The following is a 14,233-nucleotide window of genomic DNA, read 5'->3' as shown; positions in this document are numbered from 1 at the left end:
CTGCCCAGACCAGTCTCAGGCAACTGCAGCAGGAGCTCGCTGACTCCCTCAAAAAGTTGTCGATGAGCGAAGCTTCTCTGGAGGTCAACACACGCTATCGCAACGACCTGGAGGAGGAGAAGACTCGGCTCCTCAGGGACTCGGACAGACTCAAAGGAAAGGTACCAACAGGGCAGATGGGGACGCGGTCGTGTTTTATCTTTTGTTGTTAATTCCACTGGTTGTGCTCAGCAGCCTGATGTTTTGTTTTTGCCATTTAGCTGGAGGAAAGTGAAGATCAGTATCTGCAGGCAGAGCGGACCATCAGCACCCTCAAAAGCAGCCTGGACGAAAGAGAGAAGGAGCTTAGCATTGCTGCTCAGAAACTTCAGGGGGTGCTGTCCACATCTGCAGCTTCTGAAGTCACCATCAAACAGCTGGAGGAAGCTGTGCAGAAGTTTGTGCAAACACCTTCCAGGATTTCTATCCGATTAAATTCTACATAAATTCATAATTTAATGATTTACAGTAAAACATGAGAAGCTTTCTTCCGTCTGGCCTCTAGGCTGGAGATCGAGAACGCCAGACTAGAAGCTGCTGCTAAGCAACAGTCCAACAGAATCGACTCTCTTCAGAAAGGAGCTCAGGAAGCTGCCATGGTGAGTTCCAGGTGTCAGTGCTCCATGTCTACGCTAACCATGTCACACCACATCATTCTACAAAATCACCCAGAAACGTTCAAAGTCGTCTTAAATTTTAAGCCTTGCCATCTTCTTCCAGCTGACTGGCTGCTCACCAGGAGGAGGGGTTAGTACGGTGGATGTAGGGTTAGCTTTTCTGTGTGCCGGCCTTTTCTTTCTGTTCTCTCTTTTTTTTTTTTTCTTTCATCAAATTATGGAAATAAAAATGATGAAGTTTAACTCTTTATTGTGGTGCTAGATCCAGAATCCAAATGATGAAATAAAACTTTGCTTTGGGTTCTTCTCTGTGAAGTTTTTCCTCTGATCTCCTTCTGTGGTGTCTTATGTGGGACTCCATGCATGTAACATCCTGTAGTCGGCTATCAGTTTTCTAAAGTCATCAATGGAAATTTTTGCTCAGAAAAATACGTTTATTTCATTAAATGTTTCTGTTTTGTAGGTCCGCGGTCATTTAGAGGAGTTGGTAACAAACCTCCAGAGCAGTAAGATGACTTTAGAAGAGCAGCTCAGTAGAGAGGTTGGTGGCATGTGCTGCTTCTTCTTCATGAACCTGTCTAAAAGTAGCTCAATTAAAAATGAGCTCCTTTCAGAGCTCTTTTCTCTTTGTGGTTCTTGTTTTTGTTCCTGCAGGCCCAGAAACGCAGTGTGCTGTCTCACACCGCTCAGGACTCCCACGCTCTGTGGGAGGAGGAGCTGAAGAGTCGCTCCAAGCTAGGGCTTCGCCTGGCAGAGCTGGAAAAAGAAAAAGGAGAACTGACCACTCAGGTGAGTTCTCTGTTTAACCGAAGCTCCCGCTTACAGAAGGAAATAATTAGTGGTCTTAGTTGGGTCTGACGAGCCTCTTATCACGTCTCCTGTGTTACAGATAGAGATAGAAAAGAAAAGAGCCAAGAGAATCTCTGAGCAGAGGAAGGCCATCGACGCTCGTCTCGATCAGGAGATGACAAGAAACGCAGAGCTTCAAAAAGAAATGTACAGGTGACTCTTTACCTCGTCTCTGTGACCTGTGGCCATGCCTTCCTCTGTCTAGATCCAGTAGGACTCTTCTGCTTATGTGGTAAACCCAAGGCTGGGTCCCGTTGAAGGTGTTTTATAAACTCCCAACATTAATGTGAATCTGTGCTGTGCTGTCATCGTTCACCTCATTTTTACTCATTAGAATCACCTTCTATTAAAAATCTTCAGTGTTTATGAAATACATCAAATCTTTGTTCTGCTCGAACTTAAAAGGGACATATCATGCAAAACCCTTTTTTTGCTCCTGTGTCGGTCTCTATTGCTTCTATAAACACAAACAAAACCTTGTCCATCCTTTTTCTGTTAATGTTTGTTTTCAGATATTTTGTGTCTCAAACAAGTTGTTTAAAACAGGCCCCATTTATGATGTCACAAACAGGGAAAGTAGAATATAACCACCTCTAACATGCAAGAGAGAGCTACTGCTGGAGGAGCATCGGCAGCTCTGGTCTGAGCCCCTCCCTTATATCTGAGCTTCTCAGCTTATAGCAGCCAATCAGGAAAGGGGTGGGTGTGACCATCTCCAGCCCTGAAATGTTTCATTCCAGAAGTTACTGAAAATGTCCAGAATACAACTGGAGAAACTGCTTTAGGAATTTAGTGCAACGAACTTCATGAATATGTTTGTGTCGACCATAGAATGGTCCATCCATCCATCCATTCATTCTCTTCTGCTTATCCGGGGTCGGGTCGCGGGGGCAGTAGCCTAAGCAGGGAGGCCCAGACTTCCCTCTCCCCAGCCACTTAGTCCAGCTCCCTCGAGGGAATCCCAAGGCGTTCCTTGGCCAGGCAAGAGACATAGTCCCTCCAACGTGTCCTGGGTCTTCCTTTAGGTCTCCTCCCGGTTGGAGAATACCCTGAAAACTTCACCAGGGAGGCGTCCAGGAGGCATCCTTACCAGATGCCCGAGCCACCTCAACTGGCTCCTCTCGATGTGGAGGAGCAGCGAGTCTACTCCGAGCCCCTCCTGGATGACCGAGCTTCTCACCCTGTCTCTAAGGGAGAGCCCAGCCACCCTGAGGAGAAAACTCATTTCATTACCATGAAACCATAGAACTATTATAACTTAAAGCAACATTTAATAATTTTCCTGCTACTCACATCTACTGGTTGAAAGCAGAATTAAAACAGTTGTAAACAATCCTGCTGCAGCCTACTGTATTTAGCACTTCCAACAAGCTAACGTTAACACAAGGTAACTGATACTAAATTTGCCACTAAGTTAAAGATCCACACTATTTGACAAGAAATAGTATTACTTACAATGTAAGTAACAAAGCCAGGTCACCATCAGTCTGTGCTTTTGCAGCCTCCTGTAGGTCCCTCAAACAAGTGTAGGCCACACTGATGTCCACTCTGGTTATAGCGCTTTGCTTCGCCTCCAAAGACATTACTCTCTTACTTCCCGGCTCTGCCATGATGCCAACAAAAAAAAAAGAAGAAAATTCTTGTTCTTGTGCTTTTTATTGGCAAAATGAAAAAGCTAACTGCTAGCCTTTATAAAAGCTACCAGCACAGTAAACAGCTGTGATGAATAATAAATTACCTGTACTTCTATAGAGCCTTTCTGAGTCAGAGGACTCTACACTACATTCATCCATTCATATACTCATTCATACGCTGATGGTGATGAGCGACAGTGTAGCTACAGCTACCCTGGGCCACTCTGACAGAGGAGATGCTGTTATACCCTTGCACCACTGGTCCCTCTAAACACCAGTAGCATGAAAGAAGGGTGAATTGTCTTGCCCAAGGACACAACAGTAGAATTCCCTAGAGCAGGGCTGCCGCTAGGGGGTGCGCGAGGTGAAAAGTGTAATGGCTGCGGAGCTCAGAGAAGTCTGTCACATGTCACCATTAACGTAGCCAGAAACTCATCTGTGGGTGGGCCTAAGAAAAAGTAAGTGGGCCCAATAAATGTAATTGAAAACAAGTATATTTTTGCGCGTGTCCTCCGCATGTGCCCTAGCTTCATAATAACAATGCGCTTCAGCACTCTGGCCTGCGCATGCCGATATGTTCCGTATTTGATCATTTGTAACGTTGTTGGAGGAATCTGAAGGTGGTGAGTCATTCTGGCAGATTGTAATTAACACCCTGTCTCATGCAGGTGTTCTGACATTGTAAACCTCACACACAGAACATTGTGGATGTAACTAAATAAATCAAGAAATGATTCCCATTCAGGCTATTAACAGCGAGCTGAAGATCTGAAGTTCAGAGTGCGTCTGTCAGAGGTCAGACGCGTTCCAGCGGAACCACGGCTCATGGGTGCACATGTGAGCACATCTGGGCTGGGCAGAAGTAATTTTACAACATTGGTTTAAATTGCGCCAATAACGAGAGGCGGTGACTGGAGAGGCTCATGGAGCTGTGCTGCACACACACACACACACACACACACACACACACTGATTCAATAAGTGCGCACGCTGCACAAACTCCGGCGCGCCGTCAGACTGAAGGCAGAAATGAGCGCTGCCTCCTCTGTGATAAAAACTTTTGAGAGGTTTTATAACAACATTTTTCATTCAAGGTCAAATTAAGATATTAGCTTCTATTTTGGGATGACGTATTAAAGTCGGGTCCGCTCCAGCCAGTGACTCCTCTTGAACCTTACCACAACTCCTGTTACTGCAGCATTTGTTATTCCAGATCGCGTGGCAGCGGATCGCAGATTCAGCCACACCATAAAACAGCAATAAGTCGGTCTGAGGCAAAAGTGAACCTCATGGCTATATCGTTTCCATCTTTTCCCCTATAGACATTTGATAACGCACAAGTAGGTGACCAGCTCAGGGTTATACAGAGCAGAAGGAAGGAGAGCGCTCTGGTTAAACGTTCCTGCTTTAAGAAAACCGTTGAATTGCATTGTTTATGCATTAAATCAAAGGAAATTGTAATGGTATCGAATGTTTATTAATTACTATTTAAAAAAATGAAAGTGATGGGGAAAAAGGTCGATCATACTTTTTTAACCCCGTCTGTTTAGCTTGATATATATATATAGCCATGCTCTGATGTGGGGGCTGGGGGGTGCGTCGACATGGTCGGGACATAGAAGGGGGTGCGCGGCTAAATAAGTTTGGGAACCACTGCCCTAGAGGGAGCTGAGATCAGTTTTGCTACTCTTGGATTACCGGACCACTCGCTCTACCTCCTGAGCTACTGCTGCCCTACAGCTGTTGCTATAAAGCAGGTAGAGAGCTCCCACTAGTGTTTTCATCCAAACCACAAAACTGTTGAGTGCAGTTTCTGGTCAGCAGAGGGCAGCAGTGTTCTGTCCAGTGGGAAGTTACTCAGTTTCTGACTCAAGAATCACTGAAACCAGTTTAACAGTAACAGCTTAAAGTGTTAAAAACTCTTTAGTGTTGCTTTAAAGACAAAAAAGTAATATGTCCCCTTTAAAATCTGATCATGTTGTTTCTTGTAAATATTTGCAAGAATATGTATTTGTAACTGGTCTAATTGTGGTGGAATTTAAGCTTGTTTTGGTCTGTTTTAGGCTGCGAACTCTATTGAAGACTGCAAAGAAGAAGCTGCGGGACCAAGAGGCTGGTGGAGCGGAGTTTGGCTCGCCGGTGAGCAGTCTGCGAATGGACAGACGCAGTCAGGCCGAGGGGACCTTTGGACAAATTAAAGACAAGGTCTGTCCATGAGAGGGTTTTTGAATGCTTTACCTGTGTCTGCAGCCTGAAATGGTCTGGGGTCACAGGTCATTTTGTACCGCTGCATCTCCTTCAGGTGGACGATCTTCAAGTGCAGCTGGAAAAAGAAACGCTTCGTTGCAGCCAACTAGAAAAAACGAACGATGAGCTCAAGATTCAGATCGCTTCCATGAGGAGCTCGAGTCATAATAGTGACCATCTAGAGAGGAGTAAGAGGCATTTAGAGGAGGAGGTACTAGACCTGAGGCGGAGACTAGAGGCTACTCAGGTAGAACAAAGCCAGGTGGAACAGTTCCGTCGCGAGGCAGAAGAAAGAGCCCGCCAGGAGATCCAACAAAAGCTGGAACAGGTCAACCTCTTCCTGCAGGTACAATCTCACCAGGAACAGACCCACTCTAACCAGTTACGCCGTCTTTACATTAATGTTCTGGACTCTGGTTGTCATAGTTAAACCTCTAGACGTGAATTTGGACGATTGTGTCTTTTTTTTAGTCCCAGGCTGCATCTCAAGAAGCCTTGGATCAGATTAAAGCAGCCAATGAGGCCAGCCTGCGTTCTCAGCTCGAGCAGAAGATCGGGGAGCTGGAAGGGGAACTGGGCCGAGCCCGCGCCACCCATCAGGACAGCCTTAACCAAAGAGACTCTACACGCACAGAGCTAGAGCGATACCGGCAGCTCTACACAGACGAGGTCCACCTCCGCAAGTCCCAGGCTGCTAAACTAGAGAGGTTTGGGTCAGATTACAATCAGTGTGTTGGGATAAACTCTAATCTGACTGATTCTCTGAGTGTTCTTTGATAAGGTAACCAAGCAGGTGGTGATCATTCTGTTTGTCTATCTGCAGGGCAAAAAGTCGACTTGCAGAAGCTAATTCCAAGTTGCTCAGTGAGCGCAGCCGGTCGCTGATCACAAGCAGCATCGCTAACGGGAGCCTGATGGGGCCACCACTGGACCTGACCTCACTGGGCTCAGCAGCAAACTACGGGGCCACAATCGGGTCCCTCAACAGGAACTTTGGACTGGGACTTTCCCTCCTTGGTCCTGTTACTGAGGGACAGAGCAGCAGGGTGGAGGACTATCTGACCAAGGTCCGCTCTCATTAAGCCATCTTCACGATGATTTCTTTATTCTTCAAAGGCCAAGTTCACTGAGAAACAGTTTTCCACTTGTTATTTTTTAAATATGATCAACACTCTGAGTTTCACATGCAGGCTGAATGTGAAAATAGTCATCTACCCCTATTTCCTGCTTTTGCTGCCATCAGAAAATAGATAATGAAACTCTTGGATTACAAAAAGCCTGATACATTAGCACGAATCCTCCATCTTAACTAGCAACGGCTCGTCTGAAGCTCAGCTCTGCTGTGGCTAACTTCTAGTTCCTGAAACAGCTTTTTTTCCCTCAGAGATCAACTCACAAGGTACTCGTTTACTCTAGAAACCGCTGCAAATGTGTTAAAACTAGGGCCGGGACTTTAACGCGTTAATTATGATTAATTAATTAGAAAAAAATGACGCGTTAAAAAATTAACGCATTTAATCACAGCTTGCATTTCGAGAAAGGCGGAACCTTTGTTATTGCACGATTTCCTCGTAGACCGAATATCACTGACGCACACAACAATGCACAGTGCTAATGGCTACTAAAACAGAATAAAAACAGAAAGAAGTTGCCTTGCTTGGACTGATGCAGGATTTAAGAAACCCATCCCCCTCTTTTCTTAACTATGAAAAAAAAAACTTCCAGACAACAACGGAGTCCGTGTCGCGGACATTTTTCAGAGATCGTCTCTGCTTCAGCTGCCCGGTGGCACCGGAAACTTAACTTAAGTTGCGGTAAGCTATATTTTTAACATTTACGTAACATCTGTGCAGCGCTGAAAGCACCAGACAGAATAATTCTTTGCCCTAACAGTAGTTTATGAAAGTAGTCAGACAAACGAGAGGCACCTGGCTGCTGCTGGGAGAACGCTCTGTGTTCTCACTACTCTGTAAACAATCACAAACAACGTGTCTTAACGTTGAAAACAGAAGTTTAAGTTAAAACAGAAACACTAAAAATGCGATTAATTTAGATTAATTAATTACAAAGCCTCTAATTAATTAGATTAAATTTTTTATCGAGTCACGGCCCTAGTTAAAACACAAGTGAACTTGGTCTTTAAACAGAGTCACTAATAGCTCTATTATTAAATTTTAATTAGAATCTGTGATTTTATAATTTTTGTCACCCCCTGATCTGTTGTTACATGTCCTAAATAATCTGTCCCAACATACACTTCAGCTGTGGAGAAATATTTTAGCACTGAAGTTTATTTAAATCTTCACCCCGTTGTTTTGTTTGTGTATTCCCTCGTCCTGTTTGCTGTTTTCTGACCGTCTTCATCTTTTTTTTTTTACTCCTAACTTGTTTTCTGTTTTTCACTCTTTTAGCTTCTAGCTCAAAAGTCTGTTTCTCACTCCTCTCTTCAGCCAGACTCATGAGCAGGTGTGTAGCTGGGTGCCCTCTTTAACCCCACCTCAGGTGGAGGGTTGTGACGCTGATGTTCACTCAGACGAAGCAAGGCCTCAGAAAACATTTACTTTTGTGATTTCTGTAATACTGGAAGGACAGGAAGTGATCAGGGAGTGAAAACGAATGCCAACAGTTCTTTACCATTCAGACCATAAAAACCAAATATTGGATTGGAATTTAACTCCCCCTTGATCCCGGAGTGGGAAGCAGCGAGTTACGTCTAACAGCATGTATGTAATGCAAGTGCAGCAGAAATGTTACTGTGGAAGATGTGTAATGAAATTACACTCACTAAAAATATTCATGCAATATTCAGCTGTCTTCAGTCCCCACCAGCTTTTGGCACAAGGTGGAGCTCCTCCACCAGCTGAGCGTCTTCTTCTTGGTGCACATTCTCACCTTTAACGTTTATAGCAGAAGTCATGTTTACTTCTCTGTAGGCTGGAGACCTCCTATCAGTTTTACCCAGCGGCATTTTTTTTAGATGACATAAAAGTAAACTCATCAACTATCAGATATCTAGGGATTTTGGTAATCCTACAGCTGTGCAGCAGAAACAGACACATCCTGCTTTTGTTTTCAAGCACGTTTTCTGTTGGACAGCAGTTTGTGAGGGATTTATTTTCTTGTGTTTGCTAATTTTAGAGGGAATTGTTAGCTTTTATCTAAAGTTTTCTTCTGATGCTGAACTAACAAAATATCCAAGGAGTAGTTAAATAACCTAAAACATTCAAATAACTTGTGCTCAGAAGAAAGTAATAATGACTCGTTTTAGCTAACTAACTGTGTTCGGTCGTCAATGACAGGATCAGGTATCTGACAGCAGGTGTCGTGTTTCCAGAGTAAAAACCAGACCGGTCTGGTTTTAGCAACAGTTAATGATGATTCAACTGGGTAAAATCCACGGAGCAGGCCTTTAACAACTCACAAGACACACCGCATATGTTTACCGTGTGGGGAACACTTTCAGTTCTGCAAACGGATACTAGCAGGTGCTAAGAGCATGCCAAAGCTGCCTAGTTCCCCTTTAAAGGGCCCTTATCACGCTATTTACATGTTTTTGACCAATGTAGGCACACTATAAAATATTACCGTTAGCACTATTGAGATGTCTTTTTTTTTATGAAATCTAATTTATTTTCATGACCTATTTCTTCAACCCAGAAATTATATTCCAACCCCACCCCCACCCCCATGCTAGCTGTTAGCATTTTGTTGTCCTCACCACTCTGGCCAATCCATTAGGTGGTTTTCACTTTGAAATAGTGCCAGACTGAAGTAGTTATCTGTAATGAAAACCTACTTTGTTACTGGTGGTGGTTTAACTAGCAATTGTGTCATCACGGTGACATTCTGGCTCGGTTTGTGGGAGCTCCTGAAGATAAAATCCAACCATTTCTTCAGAAAGACAAATATTCTTTCAAATATTCTTCTAGAAGAACAAGACAAGGATCCTGTACCCCTTTCAGACAAACATTCATTTTTAAGTTCTAGGCATAATTTAAAGTGCAGACGAGATAAGAAATAAATCAGTTCTTCACAACCGTGGAGATTAAACTCCCTGCTAGCAACAAAGAGAGAGTGGGTGGTAGTGTTTACAGTCCAGGGGAGACGGACTCAAGAGTACCTGGATGGAGACGGGGCATGATGATACAACCATGCTCCATCCAGGCTTTTGCAGGCGCTGAGTAGACCAGCGGATGATTTGCAGCTGAGACAGGAAAATGCGTTTGTAAAGCCAAAAACCGCTTTGGGGTGTTTTTCGTGTTGATATTGCATGGTCAAAGGCCCTCAAAAGTGGATTTTGCAAGATATACTCAATTCAGTTCAGGCTATTTATATAGCGCCAAATCACGACCAGAGTGGTCTCCCTTTAAAGTGTTTATTTATTTCTAGTAGAAATGACTAATAATTTTCCGTAGTTCAGTTCAGTTTTCAGTTTTAGTTTATTTGTCATATGCAAGTTAGCACAGGGTCAACATTGCAATGAAACGTGTATGACGAGCAGCGGTCTCTCAGCAACATGATACAGGAGAAAATATAATAAAATATAATAAAAATATAATAAAATAAAGCAAAAAAATATAGTAAGGAGCAAAATATTAGAGAGACATGGTAAAAGGGAAAAGATGACTAAATATATATGTGTCAATAAAGAAAATCCTGAAAAGAAATATGACGGGAGGGCAGATGGGATATTGCACAGGAATGAGCTGCAGAAAATTACAGTATTGCACTTTAGATATAAATTACAGTATTGCAGGATATAAATTATGCAGGATATAGATTACAGTGTTGCACTTTGGATATAAATTACAATAACAATAAAGTGAAGTGACCAGTACAGATTAAATATAGTACTTGTGAAGCTGCAGGGTAGCTTCTGAGTCCTGTGTTGTGTGTGTTTAGGTGTTGTGGTTGAGGTGTCGTATGGCTTGATGATAGAAACTGTTTTTAAGTCTTGTAGTCCGAGCAGACAGACTCCTGTAACGTCTGCCAGATGGTAACAAGGAGAACAGCTGATGTGCTGGGTGGCTGTGGTCCTTGATGATGCTGTGTGCTTTCCGGAGGCATCGTTGGAGATAAATGTCCTGAATGGCAGGAAGCCTCATGCCAGTGATGTGCTCTGCTGCTTTCACCACCCTCTGTAGTGATTTACGGCTGCTGGCAGAGCAGCTTCCGTACCACACTGTGATGCAGCTCGTCAGCAAGCTCTCAATTGCACACCTGTAGAAATTTGAGATGAAGCAGGCGCTCACACCAAACTTCCTCAGCCTCCTCAGGAAGTAAAGCCGCTGGCGAGCTTTCCTGATAGTAGTGTCTGTGTGAAGGGTCCAGGAGAAGTCCTCAGTGATGTTGACTCCAAGGAACTTGAAGCTGCTGACCCTTTCGACCTCGACCCCGTTGATGCGGATGGGTTGGTGTTCCCTGACTGGTCGTTTCCGGTAGTCCACTATCATTTCTCTGGTTTTGCTGATGTTGAGAGTCAGGTTATTTTCCAGGCACCACTCGTACAGTGCCATCACCTCCTCTCTATAGGCCGTCTCATCATCCCCTGTGATGAGGCCTATGATGGTTGTGTCATCCGCAAACTTGATGGTGATGTTGGTCTCATGTTTAGCAACACAGTCGTGTGTGAACAGGGAATATAGGAGGGGGCTAAGCACACAACCCTGGGGCGTACCTGTGTTTAGGATGAGTGATGAGGAAGTGTGCTTACCAACTCTCACCACCTGGGGCCTGTCTGTGAGGAAGTTTAGAATCCAACTGCAGATCGGTGTTCCCAGCCCAAGGTCGACGAGCTTCGTGGCAAGTCTTGAGGGGATGATGGTGTTAAATGCCGAGCTGTAGTCGATGAAGAGCATTCTTGCATATGTATTCCCTTTCTCCAGGTGAGTGAGGGCGGTGTGTGTTGCCAGGGCGATGGCATCCTCTGTGGCTCTGTTTTTCCGATAGGCAAACTGAAGAGGATCCAGTGTGTCAGGGAGGGAGGAGCAGATGTGACATTTGACCAGCCGCTCCAGGCACTTCATGATGACGGATGTCAGTGCAACAGGACGGTAGTCATTCAGACAGGAGACCACTGATTTTTTGGGAACGGGAATGATGGTGGATGCTTTGAGGGACGTCGGGACCACTGACTGCCTCAGGGAGAGGTTGAAGATGTTGGTAAACACCTCTGCCAGCTCGTCTGCACACACTCTGAGTAGCCGGCCTGGGATGCCGTCTGGTCCTGGAGCTTTGTGAGGATTGACCTTTTTAAAGGCCCATCTCACAGCTTCTGTTTCCAGAGTTAGAGTTGCAGCCTCACTGTCCTCTTGAGGGTAGAGGATCTCCTCTCTGTTGTCTGCATCAAAACGAGCATAGAAGTTGTTCAGCTCGTCTGCGAGAGATGCAGTGGGCTGAACACTGACTGTGCTGACCTTTTTGTAGTCAGTGATGCAGCGCAGTCCATTCCACAGTCGCCTGGTGTCAAAGCTGTGGTAGCCGGACTCCATTTTGTCCCTGTAATGTCTTTGTGTTTGAGGCGTCCATCTTTTGTTTTTATTTAAAGGTGTGAATACTTTGAAAGACTTAATGCTTAGAGAAAAAGAAGAATGGGTGGAGCAAACTGGTCCTGAAAATAGTTTAATAGGTGCAAACAAAAAGAACGAACGTTTAGACAAAAATGTTACAGCTTACTGTTTTCCGAGGTCTATATATACACACAGGTGTTGACTAATCAGTAATTCAAAACATCTGCCCTTCATTGGTCAGTACAAGGTGGAGGAGTCCCAAGTTCATTCAATACAATCAGTGACAGAAATGACACATAAATACACATAGCTGATCATAAATATAATAACTCTAATAATAATATTCTCTAAAGAATGAGAAAGAGCCGTAAGTCCAACATTATGAGGTATAGATGTATACATATTTTGTTCACCAAAAGAGACTCATAAGTCTGTCTGTTCACATCTGATATTCTTCACAACATTCAACACATCAAATTCCATTTTTGGTTCTTTTTAAAACACAGGAAAGGTTTCTCTTTACCTTGCTAACATTTCGTTTGCCGACTGCAAAACATCCTCAGAGCTGAGAAACCTTTCCTGTGTTTTAAAAAGAACCAAAAATGGAACTAAAAACTAGACACAGTAAGAACACACCAACGATATTCAACACATCAGTGGTGTGTCGGACTTTATCCTTAGTTAGTTGAATCGTTTAAGGACTGTCTTTGTTTTCCAGATGCGGAATGAGTTGGACAGAAGTATATCCAGAGAATTAAGTACGGGTGAGTGAAGCTCTGCACGCGCGCGCGTGTGCGCGTGTGCGTGTGTGTGTGTGTGTGTGTGTGTGTGTGTGTGTGAGAGAGAGAGAGAGAGAGAGAGAGAGTGAGAGACATCATTAATGGCAGCCTTAATAATGGTGTCTGTTTGGTCTTCAGCCACAGCAGAGCTGGACGCTGCCTCGGTTCGTATGTCCCTGGGGGGCACCGCCTCCAGAGTGGAGATGGACCCCCTCAGCAGAGCCACGCAGGAGTATTTGGAAGTCCTGAAGAAGAACAACAGGATATGACTTCACGTTACTACTTCCTGTGGAAAACTGATGATGATTTTATGAACAACAGAATCTGTATTTGCACATTGCACTTCCCCTCTCAGGAGCTAAGGGCCTGACTCAGAATGGCTGCAGGTAAACACAACCTCAGAAGTATTTGTTTTTATTGGTCTGGCTAATGTTGGAGTTTGGATTTTTGTTTGTGAATTTTAGTCTTACAGAGTTTGTATTTTTAAGTTTTTAGTATTTTACCATAATTTCTGCCACATTTGGTACGTGCCATCAGATGGTGCAATATACTTTATGTCTTGGTCCTATTATAGTATTGTTTCATATTTGTTGTTTTATTTATTTGTTTACTAAATGAAAAATATATACTTGAATTAGACGAGCTGGAAAGTCTTCAGCTATAACAGAATAAGGTGGCTTTTAATAGTTTCTTAAATTGTTTTAAACCTGTTTTTGTTTGTTTTTATTGTCCAAAGAATTAAAACTGAATTGTTGTGATGAGATTATTGGTGTCTGGAGTTTTATTGATTTTGAACATGCAGCACCATGCAGGGCAAAGAGAAGAGTTGATGATCTCCCTGAAAACAATCAAATGCAGCTCCTGATGTTTAGTGCCTCATAAAGATCAACGGGAAGGTAATAAAGTCAGTCAACAGGAAAACTCTGGATCTTCTAGACACTAAAGCTAGAACAATACATATGCTAGAAGATTCAACACATTGTTTGGAAGCTTTGAGATGTGACTTCAGCCCAACACCAGCCACCAGGCCAGGCTGCCACGCCCAGCCCAGCTCTCAACACCAGCCGTCAAGCTGTCAGGATCCTTCATCATCTGCTAGGCCTGGATTTTTCAGACTCAACATCAGGAACTAACAGGCCGAACTCCAGGTGCTGTACCATTAGTTAACTAAGAAGTGCAGGTTTAACAGGGAGGTGGATTGTGGTTGACTTGAATGCATAAACTATAGTGGATGAGATGGCGCCACCAAGGAACATGGAAAATCTTGAAGGATATAGAGGAGATCACATCAGTGATTGGATTTTCTGGAGAAATGTCACCCCTGAGCAGGCTGTTGGAGGAAATTAAACAGCTCTAAAACATTGTAATGGAGAAGGACTAACTTATTGATAAGATGGAACAACGTGTGGATGATCTTGAACAATACTCCAGAAAAGAAGATGTAGTCATATCGGGCTTGGAGACGAGGCATCGATCGTATGTATGCAAGGGTGGTGGGCTCAGATGGAGCTAGAGGAGAAAATGCACCGGTGTCGGTACAGGATCGGCTCGGGTGCAGG

At 43.9% G+C, this 14,233-nt stretch overlaps 1 protein-coding gene across 3 annotated transcripts in view; it reads left to right on the top strand.

The window, feature by feature from the left end:
• ankrd26 (ankyrin repeat domain containing 26) overlaps positions 1 to 13,153 on the top strand; it is a 41,972-nt gene extending 28,819 nt beyond the window's left edge. For all 3 annotated transcript variants that reach the window (XM_054732852.2, XM_054732850.2, XM_054732851.2), the window contains 13 exons: positions 9 to 161; positions 261 to 436; positions 545 to 638; positions 760 to 786; positions 1,120 to 1,197; positions 1,311 to 1,445; positions 1,546 to 1,658; positions 5,203 to 5,344; positions 5,442 to 5,732; positions 5,858 to 6,093; positions 6,210 to 6,453; positions 12,614 to 12,659; positions 12,813 to 13,153. In XM_054732852.2, the coding sequence (XP_054588827.1) occupies positions 9 to 161; positions 261 to 436; positions 545 to 638; positions 760 to 786; positions 1,120 to 1,197; positions 1,311 to 1,445; positions 1,546 to 1,658; positions 5,203 to 5,344; positions 5,442 to 5,732; positions 5,858 to 6,093; positions 6,210 to 6,453; positions 12,614 to 12,659; positions 12,813 to 12,943 (1,866 nt within the window). In that variant the 3' untranslated portion in view covers positions 12,944 to 13,153. The remainder of the gene's footprint in view (positions 1 to 8; positions 162 to 260; positions 437 to 544; positions 639 to 759; positions 787 to 1,119; positions 1,198 to 1,310; positions 1,446 to 1,545; positions 1,659 to 5,202; positions 5,345 to 5,441; positions 5,733 to 5,857; positions 6,094 to 6,209; positions 6,454 to 12,613; positions 12,660 to 12,812) is intronic.
• Positions 13,154 to 14,233: the final 1,080 nt, after the last annotated feature.

Source organism: Nothobranchius furzeri, chromosome 4 (genome assembly GCF_043380555.1).
Source record: "Nothobranchius furzeri strain GRZ-AD chromosome 4, NfurGRZ-RIMD1, whole genome shotgun sequence".
Lineage (NCBI taxonomy): Eukaryota > Metazoa > Chordata > Actinopteri > Cyprinodontiformes > Nothobranchiidae > Nothobranchius > Nothobranchius furzeri.
This window is presented reverse-complemented; position numbering and strand designations above follow the sequence as displayed.